The 18,082-nt window shown below is 40.0% G+C and overlaps 1 protein-coding gene and 1 non-coding gene across 2 annotated transcripts in view; one reads left to right on the top strand and one right to left on the bottom strand.

Annotated features, from left to right (window-relative positions):
* Scfd1 (sec1 family domain containing 1) overlaps positions 1-18,082 on the bottom strand; it is an 83,298-nt gene that overhangs the window by 62,728 nt on the left and 2,488 nt on the right. Inside the window, exons 2-4 of the mRNA XM_028869672.1 lie at positions 8,436-8,506; positions 6,562-6,650; positions 3,282-3,372 (exon numbers count right to left, since the gene is read on the bottom strand). Coding sequence (XP_028725505.1) covers positions 3,282-3,372; positions 6,562-6,650; positions 8,436-8,506 — 251 coding nt within the window. The remainder of the gene's footprint in view (positions 1-3,281; positions 3,373-6,561; positions 6,651-8,435; positions 8,507-18,082) is intronic.
* Trnaa-agc lies at positions 5,278-5,352 on the top strand. The gene has a single exon. It is a non-coding gene; the product is annotated as a tRNA-Ala (tRNA).

Below are 18,082 nucleotides of genomic sequence, written 5' to 3'. Positions count from 1 at the left end.
ACTACAGTTGTGAAATACGAACAAAGCAATTGTATGGTTGGGGTCACAACAACATGAAAAACTGTATTAAGGGGTCACAGTATTAGGAAGATTGAGAACCACTGAGCTATAGATTCATCAGTCACTTTTAAAACTCTAAGTGGTTTCTTTACAGAAAGAATAATTTCTACAAGTAATCCTAAAATTCACTTGAAAATTCAAGGGCTCAGAAAAGTCAAAATAATCTTGAAAAGTAAGCACAACATTGGAGGTAACAATTTCTCAGTTTCAAACCGAACCTCCAAGAAAAAAAAGTCAAGAAATATGTCACAGGGACAGAATAGCCACAGTGTCATTGGGGATGGAATTCAGAGTCCAGAAAGAAACTCACACATCTGGAACTGACAGGGCAGCTAACACTATTCACTGAGGAAATAATCCCTTCAATAAGCAATGCTGGATGACTGGGCAGCCACATGAGAGAAAATCAAGCAGACACCTATCTACTGCCATGAATAAAAACCAACTCCAAGTGGGCTTCAGGTCTAAATGTAAGGGCCAGGAGTGTAAAACTTGTCAAAGAAAACATGGAACTGGGTGTTTCTTAAGTATGATAACAGGCGGTGGTGGCGCACGCCTTAATCCCAGCACCCCAGAGGCAGAGGCGGGTGGATCTCTGTGAGTTCGGGGCCAGCCTGGTCTACAGAGCGAATTCCAGGACAGGCTCCAAAGCTACACAGAGAAACCCTGTCTTGAAAAACTAAAAACCAAAACCAAACAAACAAACAAAACAAAACCTGACAACAGTAGCATACACAGCCAAAGGAAACACCCAAACTGGATTTCATCAAAATTAGTAATTTTGTGTTCCAAGGGCACTAACAAGAGGGTGAGAAGACAACCTACAGAAGGGGTGAAACCACTTAACATGTGAGCCTGACCGTGTCCAGCAGACCCAGGGCTCTACGAAGCTGGGCTTGCTGGTACAAGCTTTAGTCCCAGCCCCAGGCAGCAAGGCAGAAGGGCTGCAGACTGGAGGCCAGCCAAGGGCCACACTGAGAGTCCCTGTATCCAAAAAGACAGAAATCTAAAAAGTAAGCTACCAAGTCAATGGCGAAAAAGACAATCCAAGTAAAAAGCGAATCAGTGGGGCATGCATCCAGGGTGGAGACAGAACAATCAGGAGCTCAAGGAGGCGCAGTCAGTTCAAGGCCAGCCTGGGCTACACGAGACCCTGTCTCTTTTTCTATTTTTAAAGAAGGAGGCAAAGGCTATAAAGACATTTCTTCAAAACTGTGAGGTAAGTATGTTAAAAGGCGCTTACTACCATTAACCACAGAACTGAACAGAAGCTGTAGTGGGGTTCCCACTTCCTACCCTTTAGGAATGGCAGAAAGAGTGCGGTAAGGGCCCGGAGACACCAGACGGACGCTCACACAGACGGTGGGGACAGGAGATGGGCGCTACTGTCTGTCTCTAAAAAGGCTAAACAGAGCTATCCTTGGAATACTCTGAATTCCTTTCCCGGGTACTTGATGAAGACAAGAAAAATGAAAACTGAAACGTGTCCAAACAGAAACTTGCACATGAATGCTTATAGAAGAGTTATTCATGACAGCCAAAATGTGGAAAAACCTAAAATGGATAAATAAATTTGACATCTCCATGAAATAGAACATTATTCTCCCATAAAAAAAGAAAAAAGCACTGATACTGTTACAATATGGATAAACTCTGAAAACACTGAACTAGGAAAAAGAGGCCAGATTACACGTTGCATGATTACACTTGTATATAACGTCCTGAATATATAAATGGAATAAAACAGAAAGTAACCCAGAGACATGCTGAAGAAAGGTTAGGGATTGGCCAGGAAGAAGTTAGAGATACAAAGTATCTTTTTGAGGTGGTAAGTATGTTCTAAAAGTGACTGTGGCTACAGCTGCACAATTCTGTCAATAAGTTATATTCTACATGAGGGTTACACTGAAACAGCTGTTATTTAAAAAAGGAAGAGACTAGTAAGCAGAACCTCTTCAACTGACTTTGTGCAGAGCAGAGGGGAAGCTAGGTAAATGAAGTTTAACATAAAATGTATGACCTTCATTAAAAATGGGAATAGCAGCAGCTCAATGTGACGCTTGATAACAGATGTGACTTGAGGCAACACTACTGGCCACCTACCCAATAAACCACCCCCTTCCTTGCAAAAAGAATCCAGATTTTCTTTGGGGCAGTAGTAATCTAATTATTAACATCCACAGTCTTTCTTGCAGCTAACTGTACTCAGTGAGACTGAAAGGAGTCCTCTGGGAGTTTCTGGAAAGACCTAAGTTTCCAGGTCAAACTCACCAGTCAGGACTGCAGAGTTCATTTACACAGACTCAGTGTCTGCAGCTGTACTGGTCGCCTTGCATTCATGACACAACACAGAGGACGATGAAAACGAACGGGAGAGTTAATCTCAGTTGTCAACTTGCTGAGGTCTGGAATCACGTGGGGGACAGCCCTAGGCAACCGAGGTGGGAAGCCCACTCACTCTCTGGGTTCCAGCCTGGACCCATGAGAAGGGAAAGCTACCTGAGCGCATGCATTCACTGCACTCCTCTCATGGTATCTCTCGACAGCAGATACCATGTGACAGCTGCCTCGGTGTCTGCTGCTGTGACTTCCCCACAAGGGACTGTGACCGCAAGCTGAGGGAAAGTAAAACCTTCCTGAAGTCGCTTCTGTCAGAGTGTTTTACCACAGCAAGTGGAAAAGTGACTAAGACATAAAGAAACTAAGAGGACGGATCAAAGAGGCAGGGGACTTGCCTAGTGGATAGCCGTCCTACGTAACTGCACACTTCCTGGTCTCAGACCTCCTGTCACCTAAGAAAAGTAAAACCCTGCCTTTAAAGCTGGTACAGCTAGGTTTCCTATTTTCAGATTTGTTATTGTTGCTTGTTTTGAGACACGGTCTCCCTATGTAGCACAGAGGGGCCTCAAAACTTGTTATGTAGCCCGGGTCTTCAAACAACAATCCTCTGGCATCAACCTGATGCTGGGATTAGAGGCAGGCTCCACTAAGTTCTTCAGTAAAGTCAGATTTAGTATTTACTGATAAAATGCTTCTGCAGCCAAAAAATGTGAATCTACTCTATTATAATATAGTATCAAAAATCAAAGTGGAAGCTGGTAAAGGAATTTATAATTCTCTATAATGAGCATCTAAGATTTTTTTTTTTAAAGAAAAAGTCCGCTTTGACATTCAAACAATAAGGTGATTAAATTTCAGATAAAGTAAGAATCCTCCATCACCTGGCACATTCTGTCAATATTTTCTTCAGTTGGCATCACAAAGTACACAGCAGGAACATCTGGAATCGGGTCTCGGTCTGAGTGCAGAAGACTAGAAGACAGAAACAGCAGCAAGTCATTTTCCCCTCAGGCACTTTTTAAAAAGAGTTTAAGACATACAGACATACAGACATACATGCAGGCAAAACACCAATGCACATGATAGCTAAATAAATTAAAAAAATTGAAAGAGTATTTCTCAAACTAGAAGTCTGTGGCTCAGTGACTAGTGCTCACAACACTCCTACTGCTATTAGTCACTTCATTAACCCTGCCTTTTCCTTAGAAAGAGAAAGAAAATCCACACCGCTGGCATTAGTACAGCCATGTGTAGGATCATTTCTAGTACAGCCATGTGTAGGATCATTTCTAGTATAGCCATGTGTAGGATCATTTCTTTTTCCCTATTTTACACATTTTTAGTATTTTGTGTGGACAGATACTCTCCTTTACCACCACCCTCCTTGAAGGACAACTAAATACAGTCAAAGTCAACATCATTTTCATAGAAATACAGGGGGAGGGGGGTGGAGGAAAACAGCGTTGGTCCTTTGGAGGGAATGTACAATTTAAGCACACATGGATTAATCACCATTTTAAAATGAAAATAAAAGAAGGCCGGGCGGTGGTGGCGCACGCCTTTAATCCCAGCACTCAGGAGGCAGAGCCAGGCGGACCTCTGTGAGTTCGAGGCCAGCTGAAAAAAACAAAAGAAAAGTAACAGAATATTTCCTTACAGCCTAACATTAACTGTTTTTTTGTTGCTTTTTATTTTCTGTATGATGCTGTGTGTTGAAACCAGGAGTTTGCATATGCTAAACACATTTTACCACTGAGCTACATTTCCAACTCTACTTTGATTAATCTGTTGCTTCTGAAGAGAATGCACAGGAGATCATCTACAAATCTCAACAGTGACATGCTACAGTTTTCTCTTGGTGATTCAGGGAATAATTTCACTTAACTGTCTCAATTTCACATTATAAAACTATTCATCATTGTAACATTTTAGTTATGATGTCCATGATAGGAAATATGGTAGCATTCTAGGTATGTAACTCTTCAGTCATCTCTCTGTGATCAACAAGAGTGAAAAGTGCTCATGCTGCCAGCAGAGATGCATTTAATAACCTCCCATCTGTCCAGCAATGACAAGTATGTGAGGGCAGTCATAGGCTTTTTTCTTTGTGTGTTGTCTGCCCAACTATGCACATGTCAATAACCACCATTCTAGAAACCTGTGGTGATTTCCTTCAAATCGGCCCACACCAGCTTTCAGAGCATAAGATCACAGATGGATTTTATTCAGGAGGCCAGGCTGTCAGGGACTGTCCATGGCTATACAGCCTTTCTAAGCTCTGCTGCCAACAGTCTCTGCTTCCTCTACTCTCAAACAACAGACTATCTTGTCATCCTCGGACCAGTGGGGAGTTAGATCTCACATCTGTCTGTCACTGCTGCTAAGCCACCATAAGTTATCAGACAAACAGCCCAGCACTAGTGGACAAACATGGCAGCAGTTCCGTTCTTAACTAGTTGTCCAACTATGCGGCAGTCACATTTTCTGTTCACTAGTAACATAAAGAAGTTAAGTAAGGTGGCAGTGGTGAGCCAGACATATTTAAAAAGTACTACCCTAAGGATAGCTTCAAGCTGTCAAGCATCAAGACCACTTTAGTCTGTAAGAATTAATGTCAGCAACTTCAAATCTAACGTAAGAGGAGGGGCTGGAGAGATGGCTCGGTAGTTAAGAGCATATACTGTTCTAGCAGAGGACCTGAGTTTGATTCCAAGCTCCCATGTCAGGCAGCCTAAAACCATCTGTAAACTCCAGCTCTAGAGGATCTGAAGCCTTCTGGCCTCTGACAGCACCTATATGCATGTGCATATAACACCACACAGACACACATACATACACAGACTTAAAACTAAATCTTTTTAAACGTTTATTTCAGGGGTTGGGGATTTAGCTCAGTGGTAGAGCGCTTGCCTAGCAAGCACAAGGCCCTGGGTTCGATCCTCAGCTTCAAAAAAAAAAAAGTTTATTTCCTGTGCATTGGTGTTTTGCCTGCACGTGTGTCTGTGTGTCATGTGTGTCTAGTTCCAGATCACCTGGAACTGGAGTTACAGACCATTTTAGCTGCCATGTGGGTGCTAGGAATTGAACCTCCGAACAGCAGCCAGTATTCTTAATCGCTGAGCCATCTCTCCAACCCTAAAAATAAATCTTAAAATAACAAAACAACAAACAAATCAACATAAGAGGAGAATGGTGGTGCATGCCTTTAATCTCAGCATTCAGGAGGCAGAACCTGGTAGGTTTCTGTGAGTTCAAGGCCAGTGTGATCTACCAGGGTCTGACGAGATGGCTCAGCAGATAAAGGTGCTTTTGGCCAAGCCTATAGACCTGAGTCTGACTCTGGAACCCACATGGTGGAAGTAGAGAAGATTCCTGCAAGTTGTCCTCTGACCTCCACATGTGCCTACCCACAACCACCACACATACAAATAAATAATTTTTTAAAAGTAGAACCAACGCTACATAATATTCTAACTCATTACACAATTGAAGATTTTAAGCTGATCAAAGCAAATTCTGATATGATACTCACTGGCAACCTTACATTATGAGTAAAATAGTATATTTCAATTAAATAAAATATCATAGAATAAAAACTGATTCTAACATCACAAACAGACAAAACATAAGTAGGCTAAAACTCCATAAAATTGGAGTCCTTTAGTACATAAGAGTACTGGCTTCTCTTCAGGTACAGTTTTCCTCCAGATGGTCTACCAGGATGTCTATACAGTACTGGAATTTATTATCAAACATATCAGACAATTAAACTTAGCAATCAAGAAAGCAAAGATTTGATGGCTATTACTTCATTTAGTCACTTAAAATGTTCACATTACTGATAAACTAATTTAGACTCTTAAAGCATATTTAAATTAGGTAAAATCTTTTAGAGGTTGAGGAATGCCAAAGAGCACTAGTTCTTTTTCTTCAAAGATCTTCAAGTATACTGGAAAATGAAACAAATATTGAAATTCTGGAATTACACAGCTTCAAAGTGAAACTATTTTTAACCTCAGCAAAAGGGTTACATTGGTACTGTGACTTAACAATAATTTTCTCTGCAAACAGTCCTTCAAAATTTGACTTCAAGGCGAGCAAAGAAATCTTTCTCAATAAATGTGAAAATAAATGCACTGTTAGAAATACGTTAAAACTCACAGATGCAGAGTGATCCCCATGTCTCTTAGCTCCTTCACAGACAGCAGAGGAGAGATGATATCTTGGCCAAATCTGTCATAAATGAGTACCTTTAAAAAAGTGGTTTGTTTAAACATCATTATTAACGAACAACCAACGGAGAACCCACATTAAGATAACACTGAAGTCAAGTTCATTTAGTATCATTATACTGAATTCTTTTCCATGTTCAGTTTAGTACTTCTATCACTACCCAAATGCTTATCCGTATATATTCTTTAAAACATTATCAGTTAGGTTTAAATAAAACAACAATTTTAGAAACTTTTTATAAAATATTCTAAGTTTAAAAATCAGACTGTAGAGTCTTTATTTAACCTCTGATAAAGAACTTTAAACATACAACAAATCCATACTTGCCTTATTTTTTTTCCTAGTCCATATATATACTTTCTAAAACCATGTGAAGATGAGATACAAACTTAGCCCCCTTTAAAACTAAGATACGGGGCTAGAGATAGGGTTCTGTGGTAAGAGCCCTGGCTGCTCTTCAAAGGACCCAGGTTTCATTCACACCACTCATACGGCAGTTCACAACCATCTGAAAATCCAGTTCCAGGGGGTCCAACACCCTTTTCTGGCCCCCGCAATCACCAAGCACTCACATAGCACACACATATATATGCAGGGAAAACACCCATAGACATAAAATAAAAACCCTAAAATATAGCAAGTTCCAACATTACAAAGACATTGACTTGAAACGTTAAAACCCTAAGCCTGACACGGTGGCTCATACCTGTAATGGCACACTCAGGGGCAGAGGCAGGACTGCACCGAGTTTGAGGCCAGCCTGGCCTACAATTCAAGACAACGTCTTAACAATATCAACCACAAAAACGAACAAAAACCACAAATAAAACAAATGTCCCCGGATACAGAACTCCACTTCAGCCTGCTAACTCACTATTAGTTTTGGAGGTTGGGCTAACTAATGAGATCTTCACCGGTTGGCTGTCCAAGTGTCGAAGTGACTCTTCACAGAGAAAGAAACGGCTATGAGGTGAACTTCTGCTACTGTAGTGCATGTTATTCTTAAATGCCAGGAATCTCTTTAGAGACGCTACAATCTTTCCGCTGTGCCTCTAAAAGGTGCTCCATCTTTCAAAACTCCTATTTAAACCTTCAACATACAGGAGCCCCTTACCTGTACTTTCTGCCTCTGCAGTCTGTTATCTGTAGACAAGCACGGTCAGAAGACATTAAATAGAGAATTACAGTACTACACAACTACTCGGGGCAGCATGAACAAGTTTCCCGTGTCCTAGTCCACTCTGGCAAAGCCTCTGCAATTCTGCTCTAAGTGCCCACAGCATGAGCAATCTCTGTGTCCAGTGTGCCTTCCACTCTTCAGTCACCCAATGCTTTGTCGTTATCAGACCTACTGCTACACTCCCACAGTGCCTGCCTTCCAGTAACCTTTGTTTTCCCTTCCAATCCTTGAAAACACAGGGGCAGAGATGCTGGCAATAGTCACTATTGGTAATTTCTTCTGTACCTAATCTACAAAGTAAACGTTACCACAACTGCATGTATATAGAGAGGGGGAGCTATACATGGTCCCTAGATATTCTGGGGGTTTGGTTCTGGGACCCTCCCAGGTACCAAATCCTTGGATACTCAGGTCTCTTCTACAGAATGACAGAGCACTGTACATATCCTACACGATCCTCCTGCATACTACACATGCTATGTATACAACTGTATTGTCTAGGGGCTAATAAAGAAAACAAAAATATTCAAGAATTCTAGTTAAAATATACTAGAAATTTCTTCCAATTACTATCATTTCAGGGCTAAAAAAGGGCCACAGTTCCCACCAAGGCAGCTCTTACCTTCCATACTGGTTCTCCAGTGCTGTTTTTAACATGAGGCACATTGAAATTCAACATACGTCTCAGGGCCACTGAAAAGAAAAGTTTACACCATCAGTTATTTATAGCAGGCTTTTGTTTTTTCCTCACTATAAACAAAATGCACAAGTGAATGCTAACAAAACTGACGAATGAAATGACGGGATGTGTAAAAACTAGGGTCAGATCTTATAAGATAATTTCATCAACAACCAACTGGCATCCATTTGGGAGCAAAAAAAGAAGGCACCTGTCCCAAAAGAAGCTGTGAAAAAAAAGCACTTTGGGGTCTGGGGATAAAGCTCAGTGGTCTCGCTCTTGCCCAGCACACATGGGTTTGATCCTTGACATTGTGGGAAACAAAACTGACAAACAGAAACCTCACACTCCTGAAAAAGCCCTTTTCTGTTTGTCTTGACTATCCCACAGCCTTTTATATGCGCACCAAAAGGAATTGCTTTGATCATGAACTTGCAACAGCCTTACGAGCTAACTGCTACTGTTGCCTGCTAACCATTTGGCTGAAAGCATAGATTAAGAATAATCTTTATAAAAACAAAGATTATCTATAGCATGTTTAACTGCTTCATAGGGAAACCCAGAACAGTAGGTCTAATTTTTAATTACTCAAGAGAATAAGCCAATAAACCCACTGAAAAGTTATACAACTTAATTATTTTATAATCCTGGGGGAAAATGAAACTTCATAATGCAATAGATACTTAATAACTGAAGTTAACCACTTTCAAAAACCAGAGCAGCCATGCTTTATATACAGCAGTACTTTGTGGCTTTCATTGCTCATCTGTTCACAGACCACAGTAGATAAAAAACATTTTCTAAGGAAATGAAAATTTACTACGCTGGTGTTACATCTCTCTGTGTGTATATGTCTGTGTGACATTTTTTTTTTCTTTTTTAGATATAGTCTCAGCAAGTCAGCCTCAAGTTCCATGTATAGCTGACGATGACCTTGAGCTTCTAATGTTCTTGCCTCTACCTCCTAAATACTAGGATAACAGACAGGCATGCACCACCACACCCGCTACTTTTTCTTTTCTTTTCTTTCTTTCTTTTTTTTTTTTGTTTGTTTTGTTTTGTTTTGTTTTGTTTTTTAGAGACAGAACTTCTCTGTGTAGCTTTGGAGCCTGTCCTGGAACTCGCTCTGTAGCCCAGGCTGGCCTCGAACTCACAGAGATCCACCTGCCTCTGCTTCCTGAGGGCTGGGATTAACCCGGCTACTCCTTAGTTTTTATGTGGTGCTGGGGATCAAAACTATGACCTCCTGCATGCAAGCACTTAAAATTGAGATGGCCAAGCATTCAAGAAAATGTACAAATCAGGGACTTAAGTCTGGCTACCCATGGGAGGAGGAGAAATGCCCTCTGCCCACCCCCATCAATGCCTGAGACAGGTGGAGGAGCTGGCCCTGGGGTCATAAGAATTGGAGGGCTGTCCCTACCTCTCACCAGCTCCAGTACTCAGGAGAGGGGCCTCTGTTCCTCGCCTGGGCAACACAATAGAGCTGGCCCTAATAGTTCAGATGTGGGGGAGCTGACCCTGAGGGCCTGAAAGCAGAACTGGCCCCACTCCTTGCTCACTGCTGCAAGAGGTGAATTAGCTGGGGCAATGCTCGAGAGCTCCCCCTGGTGGTGAGAACAGGGGAGAACTGGCTGGCAGACCAACTCTACAGTTGCCCTGGCCCAGAACAAGGGTTATGACTTGGCCCACCCCAACATCCACCCCATCTATGATCTGCTGGAGCAGGTGAAGGGAACTGACACGCAGACTCAAAGTTGCAGGGTCTCCACAACACAGAGCAAAACCCCGATATCCAGGAAGAGTCCTACTGAGAGTCCAGCATCAATAGTGTAGCAGAAACCAGAGGCCTCAACCAGACCAATGACTGTGCAATCAACACTTGTAAGTAAAAATATATGGACAAAGAGGTTTACAGCATGACTCACTGTGTCACACTGCAGCTTCCATGATGAGATTTTTAATTTTCTCCCTTTTTGAATTTTTTCCCCTTTTTCCTCTTAAAATTTGTTTTATTGGGGAGGGTGGTGCAGGGGTAGAGGGTGGATGTGAAGGGATAGGGAAATGAATGGGATCAAGACATATGATATAAAAGACACACAGAATAAAAAACACAGAAAAAAAAAAAGGACTGGCTACCTTGACATCTACTTTATTTATTTGAGACAAGGCCTTCCTATGTAACCCTGGCTGCCTTGGAACTCATTATGTACACCAGGCTCACAGAGATCTGCCTGCCTCGGCCCCCTGAGTGCTCGGATTACAGACATGTGCCATCATGCCAGGCTACTTTGATTTTTAAAAGCATTTGAATTTTAGGTAATACAGAATAATCTACAGTCCATACTGTAGTGATGAATCAGCATGTCAGCAGATGTGGTGAGTCAATTGGGATTTCTTAAAGGGAGAAATTAGTTAAAAGAGAGGGTTTTTTCCCCCACATTAAAAATAAATGGGAACACTATTACAATGGAAGGGGTTTGGTCTCTGTTTGGTAATAAACTAAATCATCTGAAAATGGGACAATTAAATGAGAGGATAATTAACTTAGATGGGACTGACATACTGTCAATTATAAACATTATTGGTTTGATCATTCTTATTTTATCTTTAAAAAAGTTGATTTATGAATGCCAAGATACAGTCTTAGAAAAACTCATTAAAAGAAATTATAGAGATATTCAGACCCAGACAGAGTAATTTAAAAGTAAACCAATCTCAGATTTACTTATAAGGTTACAGAGAAACAGCTTAAGGCTTTTAAACAGCCAACCTTAATTTATCCAGTAACCTTACAGGAACTGCCAAATGATAGATATACCCAAGACTGTGTAAGAGCTAAATGGACTCCTGTACAAATGTTAGATTTGAGGAAATTTAAAGAAGCAATAGTCTCATATGGCATGCACTCGAAGCAGATGTTAAATTCATGGTCAACTTGTAATAGAATTATCCCTCAAGACTGGAGAGATTTGGTTACGGCAGCTTTTCAGGTTGGTCCCCAATTACAATGGAGGACCTGGTGGAAGGATGAGGCTAAGACCCTTGAACAATGGAGTAGGGCTAGAGGTATGGAAATCTCCCAAGATCAACTTCTTGGAGAGGGCAATTATGCTGATATACAAAGACAGTCTTTATATGATAACCACACCCTAGCTTTATGACACACAGCAGTCTTGAATGCTTGGGACATAACTGAAAAAGTAGGAAAGAAAACTGAGTCATTTATTAAAGTTATAACAGGGCCCAAAAGAAACCACTGATTTCTTACAAGGACTGACTTTAGCAGTAAATAGAATGATACCAAATTCAGAAGCTGCACAAATAATAGTTGAATCTCTGGTTTTTGAAAATGCCAATGCACAATGCAAAAGGGTAATTAGGCCCTTAAAGGCAATGGATCCTTGGAGGAATGGATCCGAGATACAGTGAATATTGACTCTCTTGACAATGATGATACTTGGATAGGAGAGGTAATTTCCAGAGGTTTGAAGAAAAATAATAATGTCAAATGTTTCAATTGTGGTAAACAAGGTCACCTAAAAGGAGACTGTAAACAGGGCATTCCTAAAAACATTTTTTCAAAGAATAATCCCAACAGAATGCCCATCCTTTCTGAATTATGCAGAAGGTGTGGCAAAGGCAGACATTGGACCAACAATGTAGGTCAAAAAGGGACAGACAAGGTAATCCCCATGACAAATTCCATTCAGTCCTTTTCTGTCATTGTGGAAGAAACTCCTTCCCAGAGCAATTAAAGAGACTAATGTCTATTTATAAAACTATACTGCTTTGGATGATAGAACAGCTATAAAAGAGAACAAAACATTCAGGAGAAACTTTAAATCAAAAATGATAAATATGAGATTTGGAAACTCCACAAAGTTAGGGTTGGGGAAGGGTTTTTGTTTTTGTCTTTTCCAGAAAATAAAAACAACCATTTTGAAGAATTTAAAGACCTTTGGACAAATAAGCATCCAAAGATTGAAGAACTACTCTGAAAAAATTACCAAGAAAAGTAATAATCTGACCTAATGTGATCTCTGAGGTCTCCAAAAAGATGATGGAATCCCACAACAATGATTTCACATGGACTACCATAACTCCACCTGGCTGACAAACACTACCTAAAGATCAGCTTTGGACTGCAAACTACTCAGGACAATTCCGAAATGGCTAGCAGAGATGATCCAGCCTCACAGACGTCTCTATCCAGGACTTGAGACAAACTGCACTTTCTCATTACCCTGAGACTGTACAACAAATAATACAGCGGCCTCTCCCAGGACTTGACAATTAACCCCAAATTTTCTTTTCAGGAGTCTTTAAAGATGCCTTGGCCCCCAGACAGCAGGAAGTAATTTTAAGAACATAACATGACGCCCATATTCCCATGAGGTGGGGTGGGTGGATTTTTGGTCATTCAATGGGTTATGGATAATTGTCATTGTTTAGGGTGGTTGGTTACAAGTTGTTATTGTTAATGATCAGGAAAAAAGCTAAACAAAGGAGATTAGTTTTAGGGTTGTTTTGAAAAGAAAAAAAGGATACAAATATGATAAGATAAAAGGTAGATTATAGAATCTACTCTGAAAAAAAGATACAGAAATGATAGAATAAAAGGGTTGATAGAATAAAAGGGTAGATTATTGAATCTACTTTGAAAAGAAAAAAGGGAGAATATAGATATGGTAAGATAAAAGGTAGATTATTGAATCTACTTTTAAAAAACAACTACTAGTTTTAAATATTTTACATTGGATTGGATTTTTGTTTATTATATACAAATTTTGTATACTGGTACAAAGTTGAGGTTATTTTTGTTGGAACATAATGTAGTACATATACTTCTAATCTTGTTCAAGGTATTGTACCTATACAGTTCATTTAACAATGTCATGCAAATTTCTACACCTTGAAAGTTATTATTACCAACTAATTAGGCTATAAAGAAATGCAGGTTAGTAGTTACTCATCTATTACAATCAAACTTGTAGTCATTTTAGTTATGTTTTCAAAGTCAAACAGAGATGTATTTTAGATAGACAGGTTGTCTTTAAAGACTTCAGAAATCTACAGAATATAGCATTTAAGATGTTTTAATAACAGACTCTTTTTATTTATTTATTTATTTATTTATTTATTTATTTATTTATTTATTTATTTATTTATTTATTTATTTATTATGACAATGAGACATGTCTGCTCCTGGCAGTACTAATATACTTCAGAGATGATGGGCACTGAAGAAATTCCTTATGGAGTTTACTTTCTTTGTGGCAAAAGTTAGCCACTGAGCAAGAAAGTGCTCTTGTCTTGACCACTAACAGTATGCTGTCCAAATGGACAAGCAGGACACAAAAGAAATGACTGCCAAACTCTGCCAAGACAATGTAGGACAGCCCAGAATTCAGAAAATTCTGCTTCATCAATAAGTCTGTCCGATATGCTTGGCCTGTAGGCTGAAGATAGATGCCCCAACATTGCAGAGGAACCTTGAGTGACTGTCCAGGCAGCCAGCTATTTCTATCATTTCTCACATATTTTGGAAATCGCTTGCCTGCAGTTCCTTGAGAAGGAATAATATTATTTCCTTCTCAGGTCTCTGAGGGAGTTGAAGACCAGATAGTTATAGTTTTCCTTGTGAACAAATTCAGAAAAGAAACTCACTGTAACATGAATTCCTAAATAGTCTTATTAATAAAAAACCTGGATCCAAATATTAGGGTGAATGGTGAAAGATCAGAGAGACAGAACAAGCCACAGCCAACCTCACCTTGCCAACTCCTCAGCTGATCCTGTTTCCACGAATCCTCAGACTGAAAACCTCTGAGTCCTTACCTTGAGGGTCTCAGCTGAACTGCTGCTAAAAGCCTAAAAGTCTCTAGTTCCTGGTCCTCACACCTTATATACCTTTCTGCTTCCTGCCATTACTTTTTGGGATTAAAGGTATGTGCCACCATTTCTGGCTCTGTTTCCAGTGTGGCCTTGAATTCACAGAGATCCAGATGGATCTCTGCCTCCAGAATGCTAGGATTAAGGTTGCGTGCCACCACTGTCTGGCCTCTATGTCTCATCTAGTGGCTGTTCTGTTCTCTGACCCCAAATAAGTTTTATTAGGGTACACATATATATTGGGGAACACAATATATCACCACAACTTACTAAAGAGGTTTAAAGTGTAAAAGTTTGAAAGACATCAAAAGATAGTTTTGGGTTGGTAATACAAGTTAGGATAGAAAGCAAATTAGGTTCTACACTTTGGACTTACCAAAATAGGATAAATAATAGAATATTTTCTCTGAATTTGTCAAATGTTAATGGACTGGATATTATTAATGTAATTCTTGACTATATATTGTATATAGTTATTGTACTTATTGTATGTAGTTTTTCTTATATTAGTTATACCCTTCTTTTATTATTAAAATGTGGTAATGTTTGTAATCTAAGAAATAAAACTTGCCTGAAGATCAGAGGACAGAGCCAGGCAGTGGTGGCAAACACATTTAATTCTAGCACTTGGGAGACAGAGAATCATCTGGATCTCTGTGAATTCAAGGGCACACTGGGCTACACTAGATTAATTCAGTCTAGGAGAGAAACAGAGCCAGGCAGTGGTGGCACACACTTTCAACCCCAGTATTTGGGAGGCACACACGCCATTAATCCCTGCACTAGGAAGGTTGAGATAGGAAGCGAAATGACTAGGTGGAGAAAGGCATGAAGGTGTGAAGATTTAGGAACTAGAGGTCTTTTGGCTGAGGACTCAGAAGCATTCAGTCTGAGGATTCGTGGATCAGCTGAGGAGACAGCAAGGTGAGAAATGGCTGTGGCTTGTTTCCCATGATCTTTCAGCATTTACACCATTATCTGTCTCTGGGTTTTTATTATAACACCATTTAGAATTCATGCAACACCAAACTACGAATACAGCAGTATCTAATACACAAACAAATAACTTTACAACATATCACCTATTGAAAGAGCTGTTATAAACACTTAAAAGTTAAGGGAGGTAGGTGTGATGCTGCTCAGCACCATCACTGAAAAGAGTGCACTTGCGCACACTGTCCAGTCACCCCCATTAGAACCTCTTTTAGATACCAAAATTCCTTAGATGCTCAAGTCCTTACATTTAATTATAAATCTTTTTGATGATATTTTAAAAATAAAATGGTATAGTATTTGATCTAACCTAGGGGGACTCCTTTAAGGTATCAGTACCTAGATCAACGTAAATGACAGGTTGTTTGTTGTACTGCATTAAGGAACAATGACAAGAAAAATGTCTATACACATTTAGTACAGACATATTTTACTTATAATAGTTTTGATTTGCAGTTGTCTGAATCCACAGTTGCAGAAACCATGGATGCAGAGAGCTAAGTAAATTAGGATATTTATGTGAGTATATAAACTTTTCTCTTTTTTTATGTTTCCTTATTGTGTGTACCTGCATGTATGCACATATGTCATGCCATACGTGTGGAGGCCACAAGACAATTTGTGGGCGTTGGCTCTCTTCTTCTACCATGTGGGTCATGGGGATCGAACTCAGGTTGTCAGGTTTGGTGGCAAGTGCCTTTACCTGCTGAGCCATCTTGCCAGGCCAGCCAACTTTTTTTTCCCCTTCAAAACGTTGGTTCTACAATAGTACACATTACCAACAACTGATGCCCGCTTCAAAGAGTGACAGAGGCCGTGGTCCTGCACAAACATCAACACAGACGGTACGGACCCAATGCTCCTGCACTGATTATGCTCTCAGTGTGCTTTCCTTCTATGCCCAGACACCAAAGACACAAGAAAAGCCCATTCCCAGGAGCATCGGTCCTAGTCTTGCCCCAATGGCAAGCATGAAGAACCACAGCTGGGCTGTCATGTAAGCTGGCACCTGACAGTCTCCAGAGTTAGTAGATGTTAGTTCATTGCATCATGAAAGGCCAGTAGCAGCAGATAATGTCACATCGGTCTTGGCTCAATTAGGAAAGCTTCTCCAACTCTGAGCCTTGGCTAACTTGTTCAAAGACATTCTGATACAACTAATTTGCTAATGAAGCACGTGGCGTATGTTTAAAGAGTGATAAAAGAATGCAATTCTACGTCATCAGAGTTTAACTCTCCATGCTTAAATCATTGCTTCTAACAGAAAAGATAAATTAATTTTCTTTATGGGCTCTAAATATATTACCCTACATTCTTACATTTGGTTAAGGTAGCTTCACCCTTACCCAGAAAATTTTCTTCACTTATTTGTATGAATGGTTTACTCATTCATTCATTCATCCATCCATCCATCCATTCATTCAACAAATGCTTATTGAGTGCTTACCATGTGCTAGATACTGCCCTAATTATAGGGAATCACATAGAGGAAAACAAACAAACTGAATAAAAATTATGTTTCCTCGTGCAGTTTTCATTATTCTTGATGAGGGACAAAGGCCATTTACAAAATAATTAAACATGTGATGTATGAGATCATGCTAAATGCTGTGAAGAAAAATGGGACCAGGAAAGGAGAAAAGTGAGGTGGGGTAGTGATTGGGAAGGCCTCCTGAGAAACACACATCTGAGTAAAGACCTAGAGGAAGTGAGCCATACAAGTCACTCACCAAGAGGATACAAATACAGAGGGTGGGAGTATCCAGGTGTGTGGTCAGGGGAAGGTAATAAAGTGAGCAAGGTAAGCAGAGACTAGCTCATATGTGGACCTGGAGATCACTTCCTTATACCATAAAGAAAATAAGAAGCTATTAGAAGGTTTGGGGCAAATGTGTGCCATATTTAGTGTAGGTGTTATCTGTAAAAGAATGAAAGGAAACAAGGTTGTAAAAGCAAAAACTACAGGCAGAAACTCAAGGAGGCTGTGTTGAGGGATAGCAACAGGTACCAGATAGCTGTAGAGTAAAACTGGAATGATTTACTAAGAAATCTGAATTGAGTTAAAGTAAAAAGAGAAAAAGAGAAAATCACATGTAGTTTTACATAAGCAACTATAAGAACAAAGCTTTCATTAACTGATATCAAATGGCCTGCATTCAGAATAGAGGTCTACCTGGGAATTACCAGCTGTGGTAGTTTGAAGGAGAATGGCCCCCTTAGGCTCCAAGACCTGAATAATTGGATACCAGAGAGTGGCACTATTTGAAATGAGTAGGAAGTGTGGCCTTGTTGGATGAAGTGTGTCATAAGGACTGGGCCTTGAGGTTTCAAAAAGCTCATTCCAAGCCTAGAGACTCTCTGTTCCTGCTGCATGGGGATCTGGATGTACAATTCTCAGCTACTTATCCAGCACCATGCCTGCCTGCATGCTGCCATTCTCTCCACCAAGATGATAATGACTAAATCTTTGAAACTAAAAGCAACCCAAAATTAGATGTTTTCTTTATAAGAGTTGCTGTGGTCATGGTGTCTCTTCACAGCAACAGAACACCGACAAAGACACCAGCATATAAAATACTTTAAACAAGAGGCCAGATGAGATCACAATAAGAGAAAGAGCAGTTGATGTGGGCTGTGCAACACTGAGAAGCAAGGAGATAAGGAAGAACCTGCAAGAATCACAAGCAATTTATATTACTTTA

The sequence above is a fragment of the Peromyscus leucopus genome, chromosome 14, assembly GCF_004664715.2.
Source record: "Peromyscus leucopus breed LL Stock chromosome 14, UCI_PerLeu_2.1, whole genome shotgun sequence".
NCBI classification, from domain to species: Eukaryota; Metazoa; Chordata; class Mammalia; order Rodentia; family Cricetidae; genus Peromyscus; species Peromyscus leucopus.
Note: the sequence above shows the minus strand (reverse complement) of the source record. Positions and strands in the feature narration are given on the sequence as shown.